Raw genomic sequence first — 25802 nt, 5'->3', positions numbered from 1 at the left:
TTAATGTTCATATCCATACTTGGATTAAACAAGGTCTGTTCTAAGTGTGTAATAGAAGCCTGTGTATACTCCTAGGAACTTCAGAGGATTTTAGGGGTAGGGAAGGAACCACATAGATTTTACTGCATTGTACATTCATGTAGTAATTTTTGTTGTTTTCCATAAGCGTAAGAAAAGGAAACTTTTCTCCTAGATTTGATGCTTTCAGCAGAGAAGATACAGTTGTACTTGAAGTTGCTTTAATAAATCAAAACTTTAATTTTCGCCTAACTTGTGGAGGTTTTTATTAATTGCCATGATTATACTTAATTTTTTTTGTTGTTGTTCTTGCTCCTAGGACAGAGATCTAGGTGATGAGTATGGGTGGAAACAGGTCCATGGAGATGTGTTTAGACCATCCAGTCATCCGCTAATATTTTCCTCGCTTATTGGTTCTGGTTGTCAAATTTTTGCAGTGTCTCTTATAGTCATTGTTGTTGCAATGATAGAGGATTTATACACAGAGTAAGTATAGTAGTACCATGCCTTCCACATATAAATGCTAAATGAACAAAATAATTGCAAAAGTGAATGTTCTAAGTGGTCTGGAAAAAATTGTTCGAGAGTCTTTAGTCTTTGTCTTTAGAACAGCTGTAGCTGTATTCAGAAGAGCTTTTTTAAGTTGTATTGAAACTTTGTCCTACTCTTATCATGTAATTTGTTCTCCTTTTATTCTTTTAATGCTTTTTACATGATATATTATGAAACTAATCTGTTGTTCTGCAGCATCATGGGTAGATGATACGGGAAATAAATGCTAAAAGGTACATATTTCACTCCTGGTTTCTTCTGGAGTGACAAGATATTGCTATATTTCTTACCCTGTTTTCCCCAACATGTCCTCTAAAGAACTGGAGTGGCAGCATGCTGTGTTGTGAATAGTCCTGTTCACTGCTAACAGTTCATTAAGCCAGTCTTACCCACAACTCTTCTCAGCACTGGAGATTCAATTTTTTAAGTTATTTCAAACACATACAGCTCAGCCTGTGTTTCACGTAAAACCTCCAGCAACAGAAGGGTCCTGATTGGAGAGAATTCATTTAAAACAAAAACAGTACTCAAGTTTAACACACCACTTGTGGTTCACCCAGTATTTTTCCTTTACCTTATACCTGTTTGAGATTTTTGGTGTCTTGAATGGACTTCTTATGTTTCTGTAGTGATTGTATTTTGGATATTGTAGGGATTTTTTCTTTTTTTTTCTTTTACAAGTGCTTTGTTTTAAGCACTGACTAGAATTTCAAATCTCTGTTATATTTTCCCTTGACTATCACCTGTAACTTGATTTTAACAAGTTGTAATACTCCTAGCGTGCCACTAGAGAGAGCTCTTGTTTTTGAAGGTAGCTGCCTTGTAATGGTGTTATTAAATACCTACTCTATAGTAGCAGTACTTTGGCATATTCTCATTTTTCATATGGTGTTATTCCCCCTTTATGTCCCATGGTTACATTTCTGGAGAGGTTTACATACACACTTTTAATTGTACAGCATGTCAGCCCTTTAAGGGAGGGAATGAAACCATTTCAGAATGTCCGTGCACTGTCGGGAAGCTGTAAATTGGTAATGGCAATTTTAAAATGCATCAGAACAGTAATTTTAAAAAATATATGTGCACTTAGTCTTTTATTGCATTATCACTTTATATCACTCTAAGTGAATTTAATTCTGGGTGTGTAACAGAACAATTGATGAAATCAGGTGTAGACAGTTCTTATGTTTAAAAGAATAGTGATGTGAGTGAAAAAGGCTGTAAACCAGAATTACAAGAATGATTGCCTGTCAGTGTTCTTCAGGTATTTCAGAACTCTCAGGAGTCATGTCAGCTGTTAATTTATTGTACTGTATTGTGTTTTGGGAAGCTTTTCTATTGGAATATTTGAAGCATAAGTGAGTAAGCTTGAGAATAGGAAATTCTGAGACAATTTAAGATGAACATCTGTGGGTCATTTTACAATTAGCCTGGATTTACATGTGTCATTTCAGACTATGCATAGGCTTCTGGGGTTTTCCATGTGTTTCTGAATTGTCTCAAATTAGGAGAAGTGTTAAAAGCGCTTTCTGTCTCACCAGTAGCTTTCTAAAATAGAATTACTACTTTTTTTTTTTTTAAGAGGCAATGTTAGCATGTGTGACCAGAACATGTATTTGCTTAATTCAATCCATAAAGTCATGGAACGCATTCGTACTAAAGATTACTACTTTGAGTAGAGCAGGCATCCAGTAATGCTTCATCAAAACCCAAAATGCCAGTAGTCTGGAATCTCTCAGAACAAGTAATTTGCAGAAAGTACAGCAAACTGGCTGAAAACTTTCTGCTGCCTTTTGCTGATAAAGAGCAGCAGAGGGACATGGAGATACAGGTCTATTCATGAATAACATTTATAGCTTGCTATAATTTTTAGCCATGACTTTTAAAAATAAATTTGGAGATGGCTTTTGTGATTTAAAATTATTAGCTTTGCCTGTAAAATTTTAGAAAAACTATTGCAAAATGAGTACTCCAGCATTTAATGCGGTGATAATTTTAAAATTACGGAACTCTTCTGGCTGGACTACTCAATGGTGACTTGTGGCTTCATTGTAGTATTTATAGCTTCTGAATCAGGTTTTCTAATTATCTGTAAGATGAACACATTCCATCTTCAAAGTTAATTTCTGAGGGATGGCAGAAACACCATTCACACTCTTAACATATTTTTGTTAATACTGGCCTTCATACTAAGTAAAGAGGGGCTTTTGTCTGCAGTAGTTGAATCTTATAGTTGATACATGTCATAGAAATAGTTCAGTTCTTTATACACAAAGTATACCTTGTCCAAATGTCAGAATATTTTGATCAGAGATGAGGTTTTGTACTCAGTGAAAATAAACAGATATTAGAAAAGAATGTAATACGTCAAAACACGTTTGGTTTTTTTCCAGGTTGAATTAGACTTGGCCAGAAGCTTTGGATACAAACAGTTCTCGTTATTATACAGATTTTACAATTTCAGCACTTTTAAATTACTACATTAGCTAAAAATATTAAGTAACTGCTTCTAAATGTACATATCTTACTGTAATCTTTTGCTCTAATAAAGCTTGTTTTTCTGTTTCATTTACCAAACAAATCACTTATTGTAGGAGAGGATCAATGCTTAGTACAGCTATATTTGTTTATGCTGCAACATCACCAGTGAATGGATATTTTGGAGGAAGCCTTTATGCTAGACAAGGAGGTAAATTGTTTTCATGTTTCAGCATTTTCATTAAATTCTTAAAGGAAGAAATTATTTTGTGATTTGCACCAGTAGAGGTGTCCTCGTGGAGTTGGGCCATTCAGATGGAATCCATTAAATTCTTAATAAACAGAAATATGTTGAGTATATTTAACTTTTTTCTTACTTCCTATGCAGTTTTGGCTGCATTTTCTAACTAAAGATAGCTGAAGTCTTTGGTTAATTTGAAAATAATAAGAGCTAAAGAACTGTTAACAGTTGTGTCTTATGAATTGCTTGTTATACTCTTTATATATAATTGTTTGGCTCATGAAATCCAGAGAGTGTAATAGTCTCTCCCTCATCTACAGTGTGCTGTTAAATAGCTCATATTGTCTTCTCCAGATGACTCCTACATAGCCCTCCTTTACAGGTACCAGGGGGTTATGTTTACTAACACAGAAAGTACTTACAGTACTTACTAGACCATTAATTGTGGATGGGGAGAACTGTTTATGGCATCTTTTAAAGAAGGTTATTCTTTCCAATATGTGCTCTGCTTTATACTTGGCAAACTCAAAATGAGTATCAGTAGAGAGCAGAAACCCAATAAAATTGACATAACGGATTTGGACAGGCTGTCTTCAAGTGCTCCCCGCTATGCCTTTGAGTTATGACCAGTTATGTCCTTGCAGTCCAATAGCTTCATCCATTCCCTATGCTGCAACAAAAGAGTAATCAATATCTATTATCTTCTACAGTGCTTTATTAAAAATAATTCTGGTAAGTTTGCAGAAGAAAATCTTGTATCTTTTTAGCACGGCATACTTGTTAGTATTCAGTCTCAACTGCAGTGTACTCTTGAGTTTTGGGGTTAGATGTTTCTTTTCATGTGGTTTGTTTATAAACCTAGTAGTTTGTAGAAAACCAGATCTAGGTAAATGAGGGTTGTTCTAAAGTGTACTGTGCCGTATAGTTGAGCCAAATTTGCATATTTTTTTGTACAGATCAGCTGTGTATCAAACCATGAAATGGTGGTTATGTTGGCTCACAGTGAAAATACATACAATGGTTTTAAAAAGAATATGCTAGTTTTCTGGTTTTATTTAGTGCATATTTCAGATGCATCTGTGGTGTATTTAAATATATGTAGTATTTAAGAGCATAGAAACTAAAGGGAATATAGACAGTGAAAATTCTTAAGGTGTTGCTCAAGAGGGTTGGTGTTTGGGGTTTTTTTTTGGGGGGGGGTTGGTGGTTTGGTGGTTTTTTTTTTTTTAGCTCCTCAGAGAGCTCTAACAACTGCGTACAAGTGATGTTGTCCTTTATGCCTGGGGTTTAGAAATCGCTTTCTACCTTTTCTGATGTTGAAGATGTATATTAATTCAATTTTAGTGTCTATTCAATGCTGTGGCATTTTGCTTAACACTAGGGACATCCAGTTCCTTAACACATTCTGAATGTAAGTTGGCTTAGTTGGGTGAAGACAATCCAGAGCAGGAGCTGCCTTGAAAGCAGCTGCAGTACTGAGTTGTCCCTTGAGTGGTGCTGAGCTCTTATGCTCTCAAGGTGTGAGCAGGCTCTGCACAGGACCAGCTCTGGTCTCTACTAACCTGCAGCTTACACGTAGACTTAATGTTCCATACTCTGGTTTGTTTGGCCAGCTTATTCAGCATGTGCTGTTCCTCAGCTGGAATTTTGTCATGCTGTATCCCTTTTCCCATCTTTTCAACTGATGTAATGAATTGATTAATGTGCTGCTTCTTGTGAGTTGCCAGGAGTCAAATCAAACTGTTAGCTGACTTGTATTGATGTAGTATGTTGTTACTTATTTCTTTCACCTTTTTGGGGGAGTAGAAGTTGAACACCTCAGTTCTAGACATCTTGCTGATAACTTTTTGAGCAAAATATGCTGTATCTTACCAGCCCCATTGGCATGTGCATTCTTACAGGAAGGCGATGGATAAAGCAGATGTTCATTGGAGCCTTCCTTATTCCAGCCATGGTGTGTGGAACTGCCTTCTTCATTAACTTCATTGCTATCTATTACCATGCTTCAAGAGCTATACCCTTTGGAACTATGGTGAGTCATTTTACTGGAGAATTTAAACACGACTGTAGGCACAGGAAAACTACATTTTACTCTAAGTACAATTGCGAGTCATAGCTTTAGCTTCCTAGTTTGAAATTTATTCTAGGAGCAGTTTGAGGTGCTTCAAGTATAATTCATTTTAATCATGATAGCAACAGCTGTTGGATGCCAATAACAGTCTTCTCTCTGCTTAAAATGACATTTCTGCTTTGTATTCAAGAGTAGTGTTACAACATGGGAAGTTAGTAACTTGAATTTTCTTCTGGATGACCAATTCAAACTGGTTATAAGCTAAAATGATTCCAACTGAAAGCGACTTCCGAAACATTGCAGTCAAGCAGAAAAAATAAAAAGACTAGGCAACAGTGTGAGATGAGATGTCCTGAGGAGATCTGGCTTTTCAAAAGTGAATCAGTTTTCACTTTGTGAAGTTGTATTTAGTATCCAATTACGGTCTTGTGTCTGTGTATTAACCATGTCACTTGAAAAACAATGCTGGTTGGATTACTTTTTCATTTAATCAGGATGACTTCTTGTTCCTTGTGGCTTTTGTCAGGGTTTTGTTTGTCATGGCCCTTTCAAGCAACCTCAGATAACCCTATGAATGATAGAATTGTCGAATGGTTTGGGTTAGAAGGGACCTTTAAACTTCTCTAGTTCTAACTTTCTGCCGTAGGCAGGGACACCTTCTGCTACACTAGGTTGCTTACTTTGTCCCCTGTCCCTGCCCTCCCTTTAACCCTGACCCATAAGCTCTCAGTCAGCTCCTCATCTATCCCCAGGCAGAGGTCCATGCACTCCAGCTGATCATTGGCATACGGTGCTCTTCAGCCAGACATTGACCATACAGTGTAATTGCTTGGCGCTTTGGCAGAATTTCTGTTTGAGCTTGCAAGAGGTAGTATTTGAGGGCGGATTATTTATTTCCTAAATATGTGCCATAAAATTGTTTTTTCTTATTCTGTGCAGTAGCACTGTTAACTTACAAAATATTTTAATATAGGAAGGCTTGTTTTCAATTTCTATAGCAAGACTTGGGATTAGCATTATATTTTTTTTAATACCTTCCGTCTTGACATATCAGTATTTGTGATATGTTAAATTATTCAGTCTGTTCAGAGATGTTTGAATAGCCTTGGATTTCTTTTTAGTTTAAATCCACCACAGAATGAAGCTTAGTGCTACAAGTTCTGTCTTATATATTGTATTATTTGGGATATGATCAAATTCAGTGTGTGACTGAAAATACTTCTTAAGAACACACTGTTAATGAATGTGGTAGAAATCATAAATGGTAATAAAAACAGATAATTCTCAGTTTCAGGCAAAGGTTTTCAACAGTTTTTTACTGATGGAGGAGTCATTAATTTAATTGTACATTGCTGGTTCTAGTCACCTCCTTATTAGTAGCATTTGCAATGCATGCCTAGGTACCAACTTTTTACGTTGAATTCATTGTTATAAACCCACTAAATATAATATCAAGCTAAATATTATTATAAACTGTTCACTTAATTTTTTCTGGTTTTCTTCAAGAAATTAGACTAAATTTCTATCTTTGGATATGTATCAAATATATTAGTTGTTGCCCCAAAGGAATATTGTATTGGTTTTTCTTTCCTAAGCTAGCAGTCATATACAGTACTGTCATAAAAGTTTACAACATTGATCTTCGATATGCGCAAAGAGGCTCTGTTTTACTGCTGAGCAAGCATTTATGATATCACATTTCTCACTTGTATTCCCATTTGGAGGTCAGAAATGCTGAGGGAAGGGAATTCTACCTGTGCTGAAGTTTGTCTTGTAAATGTGTTCAACTGATTTGTGTTTTAAGATCATGGAAACATGTATATGCCAGAAGCAAATGGGAATATAAATCTTCAGGGGTCACTTAATCAGGATGTTAGGACCCTTTGTACACAATGATTTTAATGATCTCAAGGTTTTATGAAAGTGTTTGAATCATTATGACTGTGGCAATAAAACTTCACTGGAGTTAGCAGAGTTTTAGTAGGAGCAGGTTATGAATCGTAAACTTCATCAGCATAAGCAATGCTCTGATGACTTCAAATCAGCTAATGAAGCTGCTTTCTAAAAGGAAATGAAAATTGTTTGAAATTACCATGTTCTGCCTTGGGTTTAAGTCCCCAGTAAGCCCTCTGGCTTTATGGATAAGGAACCTTTGTGTCTTTCTGCCTTTGTTTGCAAGGTAGAGAAGTTTTCAGAATTCTCTAGTGCAAACTTGCTGCTGCAACTTTCTTGGGAAAATAAAACCTTGGCCATCTCCATGTACTAGAACACAAAAATTACTTCCTTTACCTTCTCATGTCTTGAAGCCACCCTCCTTGATTTAAATTGCTGGAAAGAATTGCCACCCTTTCTTGACTACTGTAAATCTTGAAAAAGCAGAAACAGAGTTGCTGAAAAAAGTCTCTGAGCTAAAAGTCTGCTAAGAGACTCTGCTTCAATATGATATCCTGTGCTTTGCCATTTTGCATTGCCATCCTCTGTGAACCTCTTGGTAAGTCTCTTTTCTCTGTGACTTAATTCCTCCCTCCAGACAGATTTTTCTATGGAATGTAGGCAAGGGCAGCCAATAGTGTCAAAGCCAAGATATCCAAGCTAACAGTTGCTGCATCTGTGGTCCACCTGTCTGCTCTTTTACGCTTTGCCTTGAAATGCTCAGATAGATTGGGCTCTTCAGGATCCTCATACACCTCATTGTCATTGCAGTCTGTTTTTCTGGTTTGAACTTCAAGGAGATCCCAGACATCAGGAATGAGTTGTACGAGGTGAATGGAGCTCTGAAGATGTGATAGGGGCTGGGAAGTTCCAAAGCTTGTTTCTGAAATAATTCTTCAGTCTTGGGTCTCTGCTTTTAGCCCTGTTAGATATACTGTGCAAGCACTCTTACCTGTACTGTGACAGACATGGTGTAGTGAAATACACCATAAGCCTGGACAAAGACTTAACCTCTTCCCTGGGATATCTTTCAGCTGCCTTTCCCTTCAAAATTCAATAAAGACTGTGACAGATTTTATTCAAATATGGAAGCTTTTTAAAACTTAATGATTTAAAACTTTCAATTCCTTACGCATATGAAAGAGAGATAGAAGTCTGGGTTTTGCTCTCTCATCTTTTCACCTTTGTAGAAATGCAGTGGGTGCTGTTCAATTCTTTGTTCTTTTGGAGCCCAAATTTGATTTTTGGGGCTGGTTTGTTGGTGTTTTTTTTTATTATATCCTCTTACTAGTGAGCATAGATGAGTTGTGAAGGTGTTGTACACCTTGACTCACCTTCTGTTGCTGTTTGTCAGTCTTTTCCGTGTATTTAGCAATTACCTTTCTATTTTGTTGTGTTTAAATTATATGCAAAAAATAGAGCATGGAACAAGCAAAAAGAATTTTAGATAATGGCAAGTGAAGTGACCTTTTCATATATGTTTGAGGAGTGTGGTGGTAGTTCTATACAGAAATAGTAAGTAATGCAGAATTGCTACAGACTACAGCATGATTGAATTTGAAGGGAACATCTTAAATCTGGTATCTCATAAGTTGTGACTGCTTTGCGTTGCTCTGCATCTGATACATAATTTAAAGATTTCCTTTAAGGCTGCTATGACTAGTGTAGCGTTCTGACTGCAGCATCCATGCATCTTATATTAAATTGATTAAGATGTACCATTTTTGTTTTGTTTGAGCAGTAGGTTCCTGGGTGGCTAACGTTTCCAGGATGCGTTTTAAATGATTTAATTAAATAGGGTTATGCACACTGATTTTCTCTTGGGATCAAGAACCTAGTGTTTGCATCTTTTATACCTTGTTTAAACTGGAAGAAAGTGTTTCTTCCAAGAGATGGCTTAATCCAGACTGCAGCCATCCTTGACAGCTCTAACTTTATATGACTACTGGCTGCCACAGCAAAACGAGGACCTAATAGAAGCAATGATTTTCATGCCATGAGCCAGATAAGGAAATACACCTGGCTAAAAATAGAAAAAAATCTAGTTATATACATCTAGCAGAGTAAATCCTCAGATTGCCTGAAAATGACTCTGGAAACCTTGGCTGAAAGCCTCATTTTTGCTGAAAATAGATACAGCATAATGCTTCTGCCTAATTTTTCAACAGTTCAGTTTATTACCCAAAGCAGCATCCTAGATTAACAACTTAGTTGTAATAAAATAACACTTTATTTTGAAGCCTTTTTTCTTTTCTTGTTCTGTATAGTGTTTGGTCAGATGATGTGCAGAAAACTGTTTCATTATACAGATTCAGTAACCTCTATATGGGGGGAGAGTCGCATGACTGAGTGCGGTTTTGGTAGCTGACGGGAAAGATCAAGCTGCTGCTTTGACAGTTAATTTTTATTGCTTTTCTCCCTTGTGCATTAAGCAGTCAAAGCACCATAACCTGCCAGTAGCTGTTTAATATTAGATATGCTCATAAAAATTTTAATTATCACCTTTGAATGAAGTTTAATCTACAGTTGTCAGAAAATATGAAACACATGGCGCTAGAACATAAATTATATCCCTCTTGACAATGTTTCCTTTCAAATAAGGAAAACTGAATTCTGCATGTTCAGTCAAGGGCAGTAGAATATTCTTTCCCCATTAAAACAAAACAAAAAGGGGTTAGAAAGAATGTAAGCTTGGTGAGGCTGACAGTCTCTTCTTCTGTGGCAACTAAAACCTGCAAACTAAATCAGGTGCTTGTGTATAAATAAGATATTTTGAACAACAAAAACGCAGCAGTCAAAATGAGTATGTTTTAATAAACTGCTTAGTAGAAGAGCTCACGTAATTTGTCTTCAGCAACATGGATTATGGAGAACGTTCTTGTTTGCTTGATGGAAAACTGGGTTTGTAGATCTAGTAGATTTGCCTGTTTGCTTAACCTGTGTTTTCTGAAATAGCTAAAACTGTTCTCTGAATTTCTCTTGGCTGGTGTTACATTACTTCTCTTATAAGGCTCACAAAGGCCTAACTTTTTTACCTCTGCCAGTCATGCAACAACTATTATTGGGGTTTGAGCTTTTTGGTATGTTACTAGTGACCTCTGCAGGGAGATGCTTCTGCTGGAGGGAAATGCATGTGGAAAAGGTGAATGGAAACCAGTAAGTGCCCGAGCTGCTGTCACCATTGTAATCTGATTCTCCAGAGCTTTTGAGGCAGAAGTCTCAACTTCATCTCTTTTTTTCAGTAAAGACACTTGTGTACCCCAGTGCCCTATGTTCACTTCAGTTTGGATTTAAACTCTCTAGGTTTAGACATTGCCCACCCTGCATCTGCAACTGCCCTTCCTATGTGTGGCAACAGGCACTACCTGCTCAGCTCGGGGAGGGAGACCAGTGTCTTCACCTTGGAGTTAAAATTAAGAGGAACATACCTTTTAAAAAGGCAGAAGCTAGAAAAGCCAGCTGTCCCCAGTCTCTCACATTCAGAGAAGACTAGTGGTGCCAAGAATGAAGAATGTAAATATTCAAGCATCAGTCTGTGCAGGTAGACTACACTGTAGTCAGAGTTGGAAGCAAGAAAGAAGATGCTACTGAGATCAGCAGTGTCTGTTGATTCTAACCAGTACTGATTGTGTTGGTCAGCCTACTAAGGCCAGCATGTTGCTGCCACCAGGGTGGGGTTATCTCAGAAGACAGAATGTTCACATCTTCATCAACTTTAACAGGTAGAAGTGGAAGGTATTCCTGAGTCTGCACTATGGTGCATCCTTGCTTGCCTAGTTGGGCCTCCTTTGCACTGCGAAAGCATCAAAGAATTTTTAGACTCCTGAATGGCTCCAGGAAAAAAACCAAACCAAAACAAAGAAAACAAAACAAAAAAAACAAAACCAAAAGGAATCGTAGTTCAGCTCCAGCTTTCCTCAGGACATAGCATTGAGACAGGCAGTTCACTGTTTAACAAAACATTGTCTTTACCTGTAGCTACTTACTGTATTTCACTGAAGATGCTAGCTGTTCTGTCTCAAATCAGTCCCTTTTTCAGCCAAATGGCTAGTAGAATAGAACATGTTACACTATTATCAGTCATGCTTTGGGTGATCTGATAATGAAACTGCAAGCACTTAAATTTTCTGACAGATGCCAGTTATAAGTGTGCTTTTGAGTCAGGTTGGCAGTTCTTTTGAAGCTGTTATTCCAGGAACCTTCATCTGTCTCAGCTTGTTTTATGAAAATAAAATATTATAGAATTCAGAGTTGATGCTGAGTGAGTTTCTTGGACAGCACAGTAGCCAAGCCATGCTGGAACAAGTCAGGCCTTTTAATTGCGCACCTGATTTGAAGTTCTGCAGTGGGTGTCACTAGAATGAGATACTACTGACTGCCTTTTCTTTCCTCTAGGGTTTTCCAGTAACTGTAGTAACTAGGCCTGTAAAATCAGTAACTGGGCCTGGATATTTCCTTGCTTGGTTCCTTGTCCAAGATTATATTCTTTCCATGTGGATTCCCTATGGTAGATGTGTTTTGCAAGATGAACATTTAAAAGCTACCAAGTTTTGTTCCAGGTCAGTTTGGAACCCAAGGCTGTTCTGGACAGCTTCTGCACTGAAGCATTGGATTCACTTTTTACCACTATTCCCAATTAGGGGTAATTTCTGAGATTAAGAAATTAAGCTACAGGGGTTTTGATAAATGTGCTATAGACATTTGTAGCTGGATGAGAAGTGCAGGACCCTTTCACACTGCCTGTGTTGAGCTTTTTGCCTCAGCCAGGTTTGAAACCTACCAGCTGGGATGCCATGGAGCACCATGGACAGGGCCACCTGAAACACCTGGAGGTCCTTGCTGGGCCAGAAGCAGAGCAAGTTCATCCTGCAACTGGAAGTAGTTTCAGTATGATCAGCTTGAAATTTATTTGGATCCTGGATTCTCGGATGTCTCTCCTACCCAGTACACCTCAAACGTGCTGGGACTTCTGGTCAGGATTTTGGTAAATGTAGCACTCAGGATGATGGTTCTTGATTTTTTTTTTCCAGTGTTTTTTTGACATTCTTCTCTGAAAACTCTCATCTGCTATTCTGTTAGACTGAGTAGTTTTAAAAGGCAAAACCTTCACCCATTAAGTGAGTTAGCTGAATACTTCTGCAATTTATTTTAGGCAACCTAAGACTATGCTTGCTTTCCTGTGTTTTTTCAAGTAATGGAAGAAGATAAATAGGAGATAACAAATATGTATTAATTGTTTAAAATCTGCTTTATTATTGGCAAGTATAAATACTACTTAGCTTTTCTGTCTTTATCACTGAAGCTTCATATTGTAGTGGCTAACAATGTAATTCTTTAATAAACTCTCCTCAAAGATATACAGAGCAGTCTGGACACTGCTTCTGCTTGTTGACCACCTGTTTGGTGTACCCCTTCTATGAACCATGGAGGCTTGCTCTATCCAACCACAGGCAACATTTTCCATTTGCATCTGGCCTAGCCTAGTAATGCTATACAAGTCAGTAATAGAGGGATAACCCACAGGCTTTTGTCAGATGTGGCCTGGTGTGATTGATGTAATGCTTTGTATTGAGCTAATGTAGTTCTGGCTTTTCAGTTACTTGGCGTAGAATTCTACAGATACAACATATGTGAGCAGCCTTTATTTATCCTGGAGTAATTGTTTTGTAAACAAGTCAGTGTGTTGGTCTTAGACTTGGTCCTCTATCCATTGTTTTGAATTAATCTGCTGCCATGGACTTTGTGTCCTGATGGTGTGATTTGCTCAGGAGGCAGCAGGGTGTACACAGCACCTCAGGCAACAATCCTTTTAAAAGGCAGTATTTTCGTGTGTTTGCAAAAAGAAGGACACAGGGTCAATATTCAGAACTGTAGTTACTACATCACAGCTAACTGTTCTGTCTTTAATTATCAATATCAAAATCTTAACAAACTGTCTAATGTGACTGCATCTTGGAATGAAATGTTACAAATAGAGAACATCTTGCTAAACACTTTGATTTTTTCCCCATTTTGGAGGAAAAAAAAATGCTTTTAAGGAATAGCAGAAGTAGAGCTACATACATATATGGGGGGGGGGAAGGTGATTCATAGTGAAATTTTAAGGAGGCTGTTCCATTGGAAAGAGCCGGAACATTGGCTTGACTTTGCCGCATTGTGTGTAAACCTAACCTTTATATGTAATAGGACCATTGCACTTCTAAGTTGTATATGTGTGCATACAAATGATCACTTGTATCTTTGGCAGTCTGTGTATTTAATTACGCAGTTGGTGGATGGTAGAGAAAACTGAACCCTAAATTTTGGTTGTTAGCATTCTGATGTGGCTTTGCAGTTATGTTTGGGTTTCTTTTTTGGATTGGATTAAAATTTTGCACCCAGCAGTTTTAATCCCATGCAAGTGCCTAACCGCCAGATGTTAACTCCCAGGGATAGCTTACTCTGCAAAAGACAAGCTGACAAAATTTTCTGTGATGAAGTGCCGTGAAGATTTCCATTTCTTTCCTGTGCAGAAAATCTGAATCTGTGATGGTTCTGTTCTCTCAACTGAGGCAAGAAAATACACTTAATAATAATTATTAAGAAGTTTCTCAGGAAAATGAATGCTTCCGTTTGATAAAATAGATGTATGTTGACTAATGCTTCATGACTATGAGTACGATTCTACAGCAATAACTACCAAGGGCTAATATATAGAGAGTGGGCTGGTTGCCTTCTGTCATCTTACGCCTGTTGGGCTTTTATTTATTTATTTAATTATTTATTATTTTATTTTTGCTTGCAGGTGGCAGTGTGCTGTATTTGTTTCTTTGTCATTCTTCCATTGAATCTTGTTGGTACGATTCTCGGCCGAAATCTGTCAGGACAGCCTAATTTTCCATGTCGTGTCAATGCAGTGCCTCGTCCTATACCAGAGAAAAAATGGTAAAGAGAAGCATGAATATTAAGAAGTATTCAATTCAGTATGTTTAAAATGACTTTTCAGGTGTGATCATTAAATAAAATAGTTATCACAGAAAAAAATTAAGTTGAGCTGTGCCTAGAAGAACAGCTCTACTGATACTTTCTTAATATGATTTTTCTGTTGAATTAAAGCATGATAGTTAATAGTTGTAGCAAATTTTACAGTCCTGGATCACCGATTCACATTTGGCTGGATATACTCTTTAGTCTCTCATGTAAAAAGGATGGTCCCAACCCAGTTCTTACATGGGTATCTTGAAACTAAACCTTCCTCTTTTAGTTAATGCCTCTTACAAATTTAGGATAGAATGTGCCTTGAAGGCAGAACTGTTCTGGTTAATGGTCTTCATGTACAAGCTGAGACATCTTTGCAGGCTGATGGTGGGGAGAAGCTTGCAGTGCTGTTTTCCCAATTCTGCACTTTTGTTAATGTCACAGAGCTTAAAATATTCCAGGTGTACCATCTGAACTGTGAATCAGCCTTTATTTTTTAGTGAATGTAAAGGGGTGTCTAGTCTCAAAAAGCAGACGGGGCTTTGGAAAGTCATGAATGCAGTCACGTTTTCCTATTGATTTAATTCTGAGATGGAAGCAGCAAGCTATGGAAATGAAAATATCCTCAGAGGATTTTTTAATAGATTTTTCTTACTTTTCCGATTCAGAGGATTGGAACAGACGAATTGGGCAGTGAAACGTGTACACCTGTGATTATCCAGAAAGAGCAGCACACTTAGTCTCTTGTTAGTGGTGGGTTATGCAGCTCAGATACTAGAACCTGATTTATGCTGTGACCTGTGTCTTTGAAATCTGATGGATTTTTCTGGGTCAGCATGACAGATAAAAAGAAATAAGATACTTCTCTTGAAGGTAATGAAATTGCACACAGTCAGCTTAGACAAGTATCCCTATAAATAATAAAAGAAGCTGCAAATTAAATCACTGGTTACTAGCTAGACTTGGCATCACTGCAAGTACTGCACAGAGGTCACCTTTAGTAAGTGACAGTATCATGTACAGGTAGATGAGTATTCATTTTTGGCCACAGCTCATGACTCAGCATAGCATTAAAAATAAACACTGGTTCTTAGTTACATAACCATTACCCTGCAAAATTTTTTCTACGCTTTTTTTGCTGTATTTGTAGCCATCAACAGCGCTGAGTTTTCTCTAACTTTATTCAAGGCTAATGGATGTTATGGGACTTGATTGCTTAGACCCTTCTGGACCAAGGGAGATTCTTTCTGTAGCCTTTAGGGCTGGTTAGATATCTAACTTCCTGCCTGTAGGTGATACAGGCATGAGTCTTATGTTTTGTTTCAGCTTACCCCGCAAATAATTTCTCCTTCTCTCCATACACATGACATCTTTGGGGGAATCTAATATGCTGGTGTTATACATAAATGTTCTTGTTTAGCGTGCCTTTTAAATAGTAGTTGTAATCTGTTCATATATCTTAATATATTTATAAACAAAAGATTAAAAATTGCCCCTAAACTAATCTTAATACCTTCCAGGTTCATGGAACCAGCTGTTATTGTTTGCCTAGGTGGAATCCTTCCTTTTGGATCAATTTTTATTGAAATGTGAGTCTATCAGCTATTTACTGATTTGGTTACAAATTAAAATCAGTTAAGTTCAATTACAATATTGTTGCATATTTTGTTTACTCTCCAGGTATTTCATTTTTACTTCATTCTGGGCTTACAAGATCTACTATGTTTATGGCTTTATGATGTTGGTTCTGGTTATCCTCTGCATTGTGACAGTATGTGTGACTATCGTTTGTACGTATTTCCTGCTAAATGCAGAAGATTACAGGTGGTAAGTATTGCATTATTTGCATAGTTAACCACATTATGGGAGTTCTATAGAACACTAATGTTTCCTCAGTCTAGGTGGGTCTTACCAAAGTGTCCCATGTCCAAATTTTAGCTGTAGGGAATAAAAGCAGTTCTTGGATCCTTTCTGTACAAGAGCTTTCTGTGTGTATGTGCACCTGTGAGCACATGTATGTTTGTATAAAAAATGGTATGTGAAGGTATGCAGGAATATGTATGAAGAAGGATCATCACTTGGTGTCAGTGGTAGCTGTTGAAATAGAGGCTTTTGTCACAGCAGACAACATGTAGATTTTGTTAAATAAGTCTGTAGAACCAGTGCACTTTTTTTTCAGACTAAGGTTTTAGTGCGTTGTGCATCTTCTTGGAAAGCCTTTTGGTTAGATATATGATGGACATGTGTGTTTACTTTCAGGCAGTGGACAAGCTTTCTTTCCGCGGCATCAACTGCGATTTATGTTTACATGTACTCCTTTTACTACTACTTTTTCAAGACAAAGTAAGTGGTAGTTTTCTTGCTTGAATATCAGATTATTGCATTGTCAAATAAGTTTATTGTTAAAAATGGAGAAAATACTTAGCATAAATTCTTATCTATCTTTTTCAGGATGTATGGCTTATTTCAAACATCATTTTACTTTGGTTATATGGCAGTATTTAGCACAGCTTTGGGAATCATGTGTGGTAAGTTTTAAATATATAGGCAGTTTTCTATGGGAATTTTCCAGACTGTTATATTTCTGATTTTAGCTATGTGATTTTGGTGGTGGAGTGTGTATGTCTGCAAGTTCTGCTCAAAAAAGCTTACAATTTTGAAACACAGTCTTTGAGTTCTGTGCTTATACTTCATTCCTAACTAATATAGGAGATCTGTGGATTGTGCCTTCTGATAGGAAGATAGTTTATTATTCTCTGTGCAGAGAATTTCACCTTCAGCGCAAGCTTGAAAGACTCAATCTTAGGCAAGAAATTCTGCAAAACAAATTCCAAATCAAGTTTAGTCCATGCTAGAATTTCATTGTGCAGTTTTTACTGTTGTCCCAAGAAAAGGAGCTAGATACAACCATTGAGGTACCAATGGTATCACAGTGCTGATGACACTACTGTCTGTATCTTTTGGCATGCATATGTGAGGGTGACCAGAAAAAAAGGGCTGAAGTTTCAGGTTAACATTTGAGAAGGAAGTATTGGGATATTCATGGGTGAGGGGAGTTCAGAGTGCTCCTATGTGCACCTGGGTTTCATTGCTTTTTAAGATTCTGTTTGACAGATGTTTAGAGAAAACCATAGTTTTTGGTGTGGAGGTCATGTAATAAAGTTGGATATACTTGTTCACCTGTTAGCTTTATTTTTATCCTTCGTTTCCTGACTTTCTGAAAAGTGCTACTTAGTTCTTTTACACTTTGTATGATGTTACTTGCTTTTTAAGTGTGATCCTTATTTCATACTTCTCAGCAGTGAACGAATAGTCTTATAGACACTGGTGAAAGGCTTTCTTTGCATTAGATATTTGAGACATATACTATCTTACAGGAACTTACTTCTGGTAAAGTATACATTTCTTGATATCCCAAGAAGGTGGTTAATTTCATGGTGCTTTATAGAAAGGGGAGGGAAATAATCTCTTAACTGCTGAGTACCTGTTCCCCTTTTCTCTCATACAATCTAATCTTGCCTCATCAGGTTCTTGGCACATTCCAAGACTTCCCTGCTGTTCTGGTAGTCTTGCAACCATTTTTTTTTCCTTTTTTTTTTTTTCTTTAATAGGCTTACACTTTTCAGCTCTAATCTTTTCTTTTTAAAGTGCTCAGGCTGTTATTGATTAAAATGTCTATGATGCAGAAGCCAGGCTTGCCCACTAGTTTCTTTAATTAAATGTTTTTTAAAACGTGGAAAAGGAAGATTGTCAAATGCTTTCTTGTCATGGTAGGACACTACTTGACCGAATATTAAGAGTAAAATCCAAATTTATTCAGAATCAGAAAATACTTTAACACACATTAAACTTCATTTCCACAGCTCTATTGAGATTTCTTTTTGTCTCTTTAAGTGTGTTGGAAGAGAAGCTGTGAGATTCCTTTTTAGTGAGAACTCCCATTTACAGCATGTGGAGGGAATAAAAAAAAAATCCCCTGTCAAAAAGCATTTGTCTAGGGAACTTGCTGCCATTGAGGTCTAACAAAGACATTTGTGTTAAAGAATTGTGTAGTATGTGTGCTACTGACTGTATGTCTCCTGTGAAATGTGTGTAGAGCTATGCTTTGGAGGCTCCCACAAATGGGCGTGTTCAGCAGCACACAGCTGAATATGAGACAAACTAGTTAGGGTCCAAAGCAGCCACAGGGAAACTCTCTGTATGCTTGTATCATCCAACTCGGGTTTTAGTTCCCCTGACAATGCCTAGTGAACTCAAATCCCACATGTAGTGGGATGCTTTGATCCACGAAGTCTGCTGCCCTCTGTAGAGCATCTCAGTGCTGGGACTGGACAGTAGGGAGCCCATGAGAACTTCCAAACCTTTTGAGCTCCTTGTGTTTCCCTTTTAGTGACAGAAAAGAATAAAACTTACTCCTCAATTCAGTGGATGGCTTAGGAGCTAGGTAGTATACAGAACAGCCTCTTGTAATACCACACTTCAGTGTCCAGATAAATACTGTAAGTATGATTGAAGGGCTTTCTTTAAAAAATTCTGTGCTTACCATTACATTACCACTGTAAGCAGTGGTAATTGGCTTGAAGAATAGATAAGAATTAATCTTTTTTTTTGTTCTACGGTTTCTCTTTCTCACTGTTTTGATTTTTCTGATTTTTTTTTAAAAAAGCTTGTTCTGCTGAAATACACTTGCAGTCTGTTTCTGCTAAACCTGTATAGGCCACAACCAAGTCATAAATATCATCTGATAAGGGGTTTAATAAATAAATAATTTCCTTTAATATGGACTTTTTATGTAAATGAACCAATTGTCCTGCATTTGTTTCAGGAGGATGTTGTCTTGGGTCATTGTCTAGGGTTTCCCCCTCCCTGCCCCATGTTTTATTCAATGCCTATGAAGTAGCCTTGAGGCTTAACCCCTGCCTTGGATATTGGCCTTTAGGGTCTTCATGGATAAGGCTTCTATGATTCAGAATAGGTTTTGATTTGTTTATGGGGTTGAGAGCCTGTGGTCTCATGTGACTGCTACTCTCTGCTCCTCCCCCTCACTTCCATCTCATGCACACATTCACTAGATCGCAAATGAAACACAATTAATGCTTTGTTCTCCCAAATCTCTGTGGTATCTGGCATCACATCACTAGAGAAACCCTCAGAGAACGAGTTCTGGAATTTATCTGAGTTTAGCAACTAAAATGGGCATTAAATCTGTTGGTAGTGCCTGCTTTAACAGGCAAAACATGACAAGTCTTAAAACTGAGGTTTAGTGATGTTATTTTGTCCATTTACTGCATAAGACAGAAGGTGAGTTGTTGACAGACTGTAGAAGAATCTGCTTGCTCTGCTGTATAACTCTAAGCTCACATCACCAAGCCCATGCTTGGGTCTGTCTGAATGCTACAGTGGTCTCTCCTGGAACTGCCAGGTCTTCATAGACTCATTCCCTCTGGTGTGTGCTCAGCACACTTCATGCTTGGAAGCAGCAACCTGATCTTGTGTGTGCTGTATTTGTCTTAACTGAACTCTACTTTGTCCAAGTTAGTAATACAAATCCCTAATTTGCTGGCCATGATACTTATACAGCTTGAAATGCTGTATAGCCCAAAGACTGATTCCACAAGCTTTTTACCAGTGCAGTAGCATTGGAATAATGCATTGGGTTTGCCTTGTGCAGATTTCCTGATCAGATATAAATGTTGGCTTTTGGGGGTGTAAAAACCAAAATTTTACAAGTGTTTCATGGCTGACCTCAAGAATTATCCAATTAGTCTGCAGGATATAAATAACTCTCCAGATTCTGAGAAACTCTTGTATTCAGCACTGCTGGCTGCAGCTCTGTGCAGCCTTTAATTTCTGATAGCAAAAGAAACTTTTTATATTTTTATTGGGAAATGAAGTTGTGGCAGAAAACTGAGTGTTGGTTAGGATTTTGTATTTAACACATCTTGGGTTAAGTTTGGTGCATCCCACATCACTGAAAAATGTTGTTTCATACGTTGTTCTGGGCTTTTCTGTATTGCTTCAAGGAAGCAAAAATATAAAAAATCTTTTCTGTTTAGCATCTGTTCTTTACTGAGCATCCAGACATTTTATATGAGAAGTTCTCTGTAGCAAGTTACAGGCCCTGACTTCTCTATCCTTTTCTTCCCATGTTTTATGATGAATTATTCTAGCAGTCCGAAAGCAGTTGTGTCTAATTCTTCCATGATTTCCAACTTCACTTCTCACCTGAGAATTTGCCAAACTGACTTCCACAAGGCTGATTTTACTCTCATTTTGCTTGAAAGAGATGAAGCTATTACATGCAGATACTGTAAAACAACCGTATTTACTGAGCCTGGCAAATCTGAGGTTCTAGGTTTGACCAGCTAGGTTGCTGAATCTCTTTGTGAGAAGAGGTCTTGGTCCAGTGCATTTTTTTCATTTCTAGCTGTCATTACTCTTGCAGTATTTTGGATTTAGTATAAACTGTTGCCCTATCAAGACCCAGTGACCTGTTCTTTTATAACTGCTGTGACAGTGCATACTCTGCTCATGATTCTTACTAAGTTGAAAACCACAGGTTGCAATTTCCTTTAACTACTTACTGCTACTAGTTTAATCTCTTTGTACGGACCTCCTTGGAGTTTACGACTCCTGGGATGGGGATCTATTATTATTTGTGCCTTGTGGGAATGAAAAACCCATCTGCCAATAAAACATCCAGAAGGCATGTAACTTATAATAAAAACCCACCTCCCATCCACCTTCCCTGCAGAGTGGGTGATTGTATGCTTTTTACCCTCTGTTCAGAAAAAGGGACCCAGTTATTGGCAGCAGTAGGGGGGCTGCTATATTTATCAAGGCCAAGTGAGCATGGCCTCTTGGTAAGATGGCTTAATGGATTTAGATTGCTAGACTAGGGAAGTTCTTGCCAGATGTTCACTGGAAACATGGATAATTAGAGTTTGAAAACAAGTATTGCAGGTAAATAATTTTCTGCATGCAGAACACGTGCTTTAGGTGATTTTCTATTTAAGTGTGTGTGTTTTATATTCCTGGCCTATTTTGATGATCAGCTTTCTAACATACTAAACGTTTTCGGTTTATTTTGCAGGAGCTATTGGTTACATGGGAACAAGTGCCTTTGTTCGTAAAATCTACACTAATGTGAAAATTGACTAAGGAAATAAGAAAATTGAACTATGGATCACCTCCTGTTTTCATGGGGATGAACTTGCACAAGAAAAAGAGCGAGAAGAGATTTGGGTTTTAACACTGGGCACTATATGGGTCTCCATTTTGTGGATGGCTTAAAGTAACATCTATTTCATTGATCCTAGGTTCTTACTGACTGCTTTCTCCAACTGTTCACAGCAAATGCTTGGATTATATGCAGTAGGCATTACTACAGTACGTGGCTAATCTTCCCAAAAACAAAAAACAAAACAAAAAACCTAGCTCATTAAAAATGAATAGACTAGCTCTCTTCAGTGAAGAGGACAAACGGTTTATTTAAAGCATTTGTTCCATTCAGTAAAAAGAGGGAAACTTGGCTGCTAAAACTACCTGATTAGTAGTCTTCCTGGTACTTAACATTTCTAAATTATGTAAAAATGCCGTTCCAGAAAGATTACTCTTCTGATTTTTACTGCCATTGCCAGGATAGGAGGTATGTTTTATATTTTGACTCCAGGTGCTTTTTGGTTTATTTGCGGTATCAACTATGCCCTACACTCATTTGTTTAAAAAATAATTTAAAACTATATAAAAAACCCATATGCATGTAATATATCAGCTGTTGTTCTAGTTGGACCAACTTCAATTTATTTATCTTTAAAGTAATATCCAACTACATCTTAAATCCATCCAAAGAATATACAGTTTGAAGATGGGACGTGTTCTCTGCAATGCAGTTTACTGTACAGTTAGAAAGCAAAATGTTAAATGAAGAAGATCGTTTGTTTTATAATAAACAATTTGAGGTCTAGATTAAAACAAAACCAACATTTTAATGGAATGTCAAAAGTGATTTTCCTTTTTTTTTTTTCCAAGTTAGTCTTGCCTTTTTTTTTGGGGGGGGGGGTGTTGAATGATTTTCCTTTAGGCATTATACAAGGGGTAATAAGTGTATATAACATTAAATAATGTAACTTAGGTGTAGATCCCAAATGTATTTGGATGTACAGATTTACTACAGAGTACTTTTCTGATGATTCGGTGTAAAAATGTGTGAATTTGGGTGGCTTTTTACATCTTGCCTGCCATTGCATGAAAAGTTGGGGTTTCTTCACAATGTGTGTATGTCATGCTTTTCTGTTCTATTTCCTTTCTCATGCTCTTACAGGAATTAAATTTGTAATTTAGAACATTTTAATTTTTGTTAATTGTATCTGGACACTTGTGTAACATCAAAAGCACAGTTGCTTTAGAGTGTTCAGAGAACTAAAATAAACTTTTCAGACAAAAATGTTCTGATTGTGAAAATAGATGAGTTTGCAATTGAAAATGTTTGTAAAGGCGACACTGCTGACTGTCAGTTTCTTTATACAACATTAGTGTGGTTTTCAAATATCAAAACCCCATGCTTTGAATTCAGAATTTGCTTACACAACTGTATTGTACAGTAGAGCTCCAAAGTGGATGACCAGCCCAAAAAGATTCTTCTTGGCTAAATTGTTTGTGGAGAAATTTGTTTTGTGATCCAGCTAGTGTACTGAGAAAAGTAGGGGTAAGCGTGGGCTGAAATAAATGGGCAAATAAAGGTTAAGTCTTTCTAATATGACTGTTAATTATGCACTGTGTTTAGCTAGAAATATTCTGAATGTTTGTGACAGATTTGAGAGCCAGTTGGGTTGAGAGAGATATATATATGTATATGTATTTTATTTTTTTTTTCAGGCATCTGCCTGTGTGGCTTTTCTGAAATAAGAGCACCTTTTCTCAAATAAGAGCACCTGCCATGGAGGAGGCAACTTCCTGAATTTAAAAAATGAGCAAAGTGTTTGTATTGATCAGCACTGTATTGTCTCTGTTTAAAAGTACTGATAATGCAGTAGCCACAGTGAGAAGCACCCGTGCTTGGCAGAGTTGGGTTGGAGGCTGAGGAAGCTGAACTGATAGGTAATAGTGAGAAGCAATTCATCCTCCTGTATATAGCGTGTGAAAAGTATTTGAGCTTTCAGCTCTGATTTCCCTGGACAATTTTAGCCAGTCTGTCAGAAAATAATTAAGTTTTGCTTCAAGTGAATGGTTGATGTCTGTAGCTGAACAGTGCCATTTAACAGAAGGTAATGGGGTTTTTTTAAAGTACAGGATGATTTTAAGATGAGCCCGTAAACTCGGTCAACAGTTAGTTTTCCTTTGTTCCAAAACATGGAAACTTAAAGCAAAGAATGGGTTCTGTACTAGTTCTTGTTTGTGCATACAGCTGTGGGAAGCCCTCTTTTCATCCATGTTCTTATAAATCTGAAGTGAGAAGCCATTATCTCCACACAATAAATACATTAAGTACTCCGCTGAGATACAAGGTTTTTTAAAGGGATTATTTTGATAATGGGTCTGTTTCTCTATTTAGAGCACTGCTATGTGATTAGTCTATCAGAAATGTCACTAAACCGTTTGTGAATTTCATTTAATCACTTTTTAATGCCACAGAATGGTGGGCTGCCTACTTGCTTTCTCTGTCGTCTGGCATTATTAGCTTTTGCATATCCAGATAGGATTGTATAGCTTTTAAAGTGACTTTGAAAAGATACTTACTGCACAGGCATTGCTTTTGTTTCTGCGAGCACGTTCTTCTGGAGAGGTACTGTGTTGAAATAATTGGCATTTTTATACTTCCACTCTAGGATGCAAGTTGGGGGTTTGCTTTGTTTTCCCCTTTTCTTCTGGTTTCTTAAGGAGTGCAAAACGTGACCAATTTTGAGCAGCTTGTCTTTACGGTTGCTGTTTGGGGCAAGGTTATTTATTTGCCCACCCTCCCCTCCTCCCCAACTGTCGATATAGATTGAACCATCTTGCTTAATAGAATTTGGAAGCTTTCTGCTTAGATGATGTAGTCCTTCCTCTTTTATGGAAGAAATAAAGATCTTACAGCCAACACTCCTTTTCCCATGGTTGTTTCTTAGGAGTTTCTGGTTCTTGAATTCACACTTTTTGGTAACTCGTCAATTGGCTGCCCAGTGCTTCTCTTCCCACTTGTGCTACAGAGGTCAGAGAATTAGGTAAACAGTTGTGTACCAATAGCCAATCTTGATCAAATGCTTTAGATAAATACGGTTGTGTTTTCAATTGAGGCAGAGTGCATATAGAAATCACTTCTGAGACTTCATGTATGAAAAGTGGTGAATACTGGATTGGAGATAGTGGAGACTGCAAATAAACATTACACTATGCTCTCTTTTTGATGTCCGAATGTTTCAAGCAACAATGTCTATTAATTACTTTCCAGAATTACATTCCAAAGTATGTGTAAAGGACACACAATTAAATTGCTTTCTGTATGATAGTCTAGGTGTGTTTCTTTAACAAGTTTCAAGTTAAAAAAGAAAACCAAAACGCTTACACTTTCATGGCTAAAACGGGGGAAAATTTATAGCACATTCTTACCACTACTGCTACTGCAGAGGTAACACAAATGAGAAAGTTACATTTTGCTCTGGCTTCAGCATCACCACCATCTAGCCAGATTTGCCCAGTGAAGTCTATGTACACAGCTATGCTGAAGACAGCAAAAATGCCTAATGGTGAGTGCATCAGCAATTTCTCCATTGGAACATGTCCCAAAAGTATAAACTCAGGAAAAAAGTCTCTTCTCCAGTCTGTAGACAAGTAAACTGGGTAGTTGGAGATAGAGTGGAGGGGTCCTCTTACCTAGAATTAATTTGTAACTGAGCAGCTTGTGGTTCATAAGAGTCATTTGGAACTAGGTTTGTGTCCCTTGGATCTTTTCTAGCTAGATGTACTTATAGTAGTGGCAGCCTGGCAATGGCTATTAGCACTGCTGCTGTCTAAGCTGAGTACTTTGTGCCAGGATTAGCACTGAAGTCAGGAAAGCCCTTGCTGTTGCTGGACTTCAGTTGGAATAAAGCCACGCTTCAGAATTTTGAAGCAGCACAATTATGTCTTGCATTCTTCAGGAGCCTTTTTTAACAACAACAAAAAAAAGAGATAAACGATGCCATGTATTTTCCAAAGCCTTGCAAAGGAACATTTGCTTTTTGCTAAATAGCTTCAGTGAGAAAACTCTTTTTTACGAAGGAGGTATCTGCATGTGCGTCCTACAAGTTTTTCCTCACATCTCACAGTTTTATCCAGGAGGTGCTTTTTTCAGTTGTGGGAAGGAGCTGTTGCAGTATTTGCTTTTATAACTAGTTCTGTGGTTCTGAATTTTTTCTTCCATTTTTGGGTTATGGCATGCGGGGCAAGTGGGGGAGAGAAATGGGAGAACCCATGAATCTGGAGGGGTTTATGCGGTTCCAGTAAATTCAAGCAGTTCTTGAAGGGCAGAAATTAGATTTGGAAAAGGATAAGAAAAAGTTGTTTTATCTGGTGGACAAGCCTATTTCGGAGGCA

At 37.5% G+C, this 25802-nt stretch overlaps 1 protein-coding gene across 2 annotated transcripts in view; it reads left to right on the top strand.

Moving 5' to 3' along the window:
• The window catches only part of TM9SF3 (transmembrane 9 superfamily member 3), a 54680-nt gene extending 31670 nt beyond the window's left edge, over positions 1 to 23010 (top strand). For both annotated transcript variants that reach the window (XM_061358718.1, XM_061358719.1), the window contains 9 exons: positions 338 to 504; positions 3165 to 3259; positions 5191 to 5321; positions 14077 to 14216; positions 15770 to 15838; positions 15930 to 16080; positions 16513 to 16592; positions 16701 to 16777; positions 21343 to 23010. In XM_061358718.1, the coding sequence (XP_061214702.1) occupies positions 338 to 504; positions 3165 to 3259; positions 5191 to 5321; positions 14077 to 14216; positions 15770 to 15838; positions 15930 to 16080 (753 nt within the window). In that variant the 3' untranslated portion in view covers positions 16513 to 16592; positions 16701 to 16777; positions 21343 to 23010. The remainder of the gene's footprint in view (positions 1 to 337; positions 505 to 3164; positions 3260 to 5190; positions 5322 to 14076; positions 14217 to 15769; positions 15839 to 15929; positions 16081 to 16512; positions 16593 to 16700; positions 16778 to 21342) is intronic.
• The last annotated feature ends 2792 nt before the right edge of the window (positions 23011 to 25802 follow it).

This window comes from Neopsephotus bourkii, unplaced genomic scaffold (genome assembly GCF_033783945.1).
Source record: "Neopsephotus bourkii isolate Nb327-2 ecotype Australia unplaced genomic scaffold, CSIRO-AGI_Nbou_v1 NB_951, whole genome shotgun sequence".
Taxonomy (NCBI): domain Eukaryota; kingdom Metazoa; phylum Chordata; class Aves; order Psittaciformes; family Psittacidae; genus Neopsephotus; species Neopsephotus bourkii.
The sequence above is the reverse complement of the archived record's forward strand: the minus strand, read 5'-3'. Positions and strand labels throughout refer to the sequence as shown.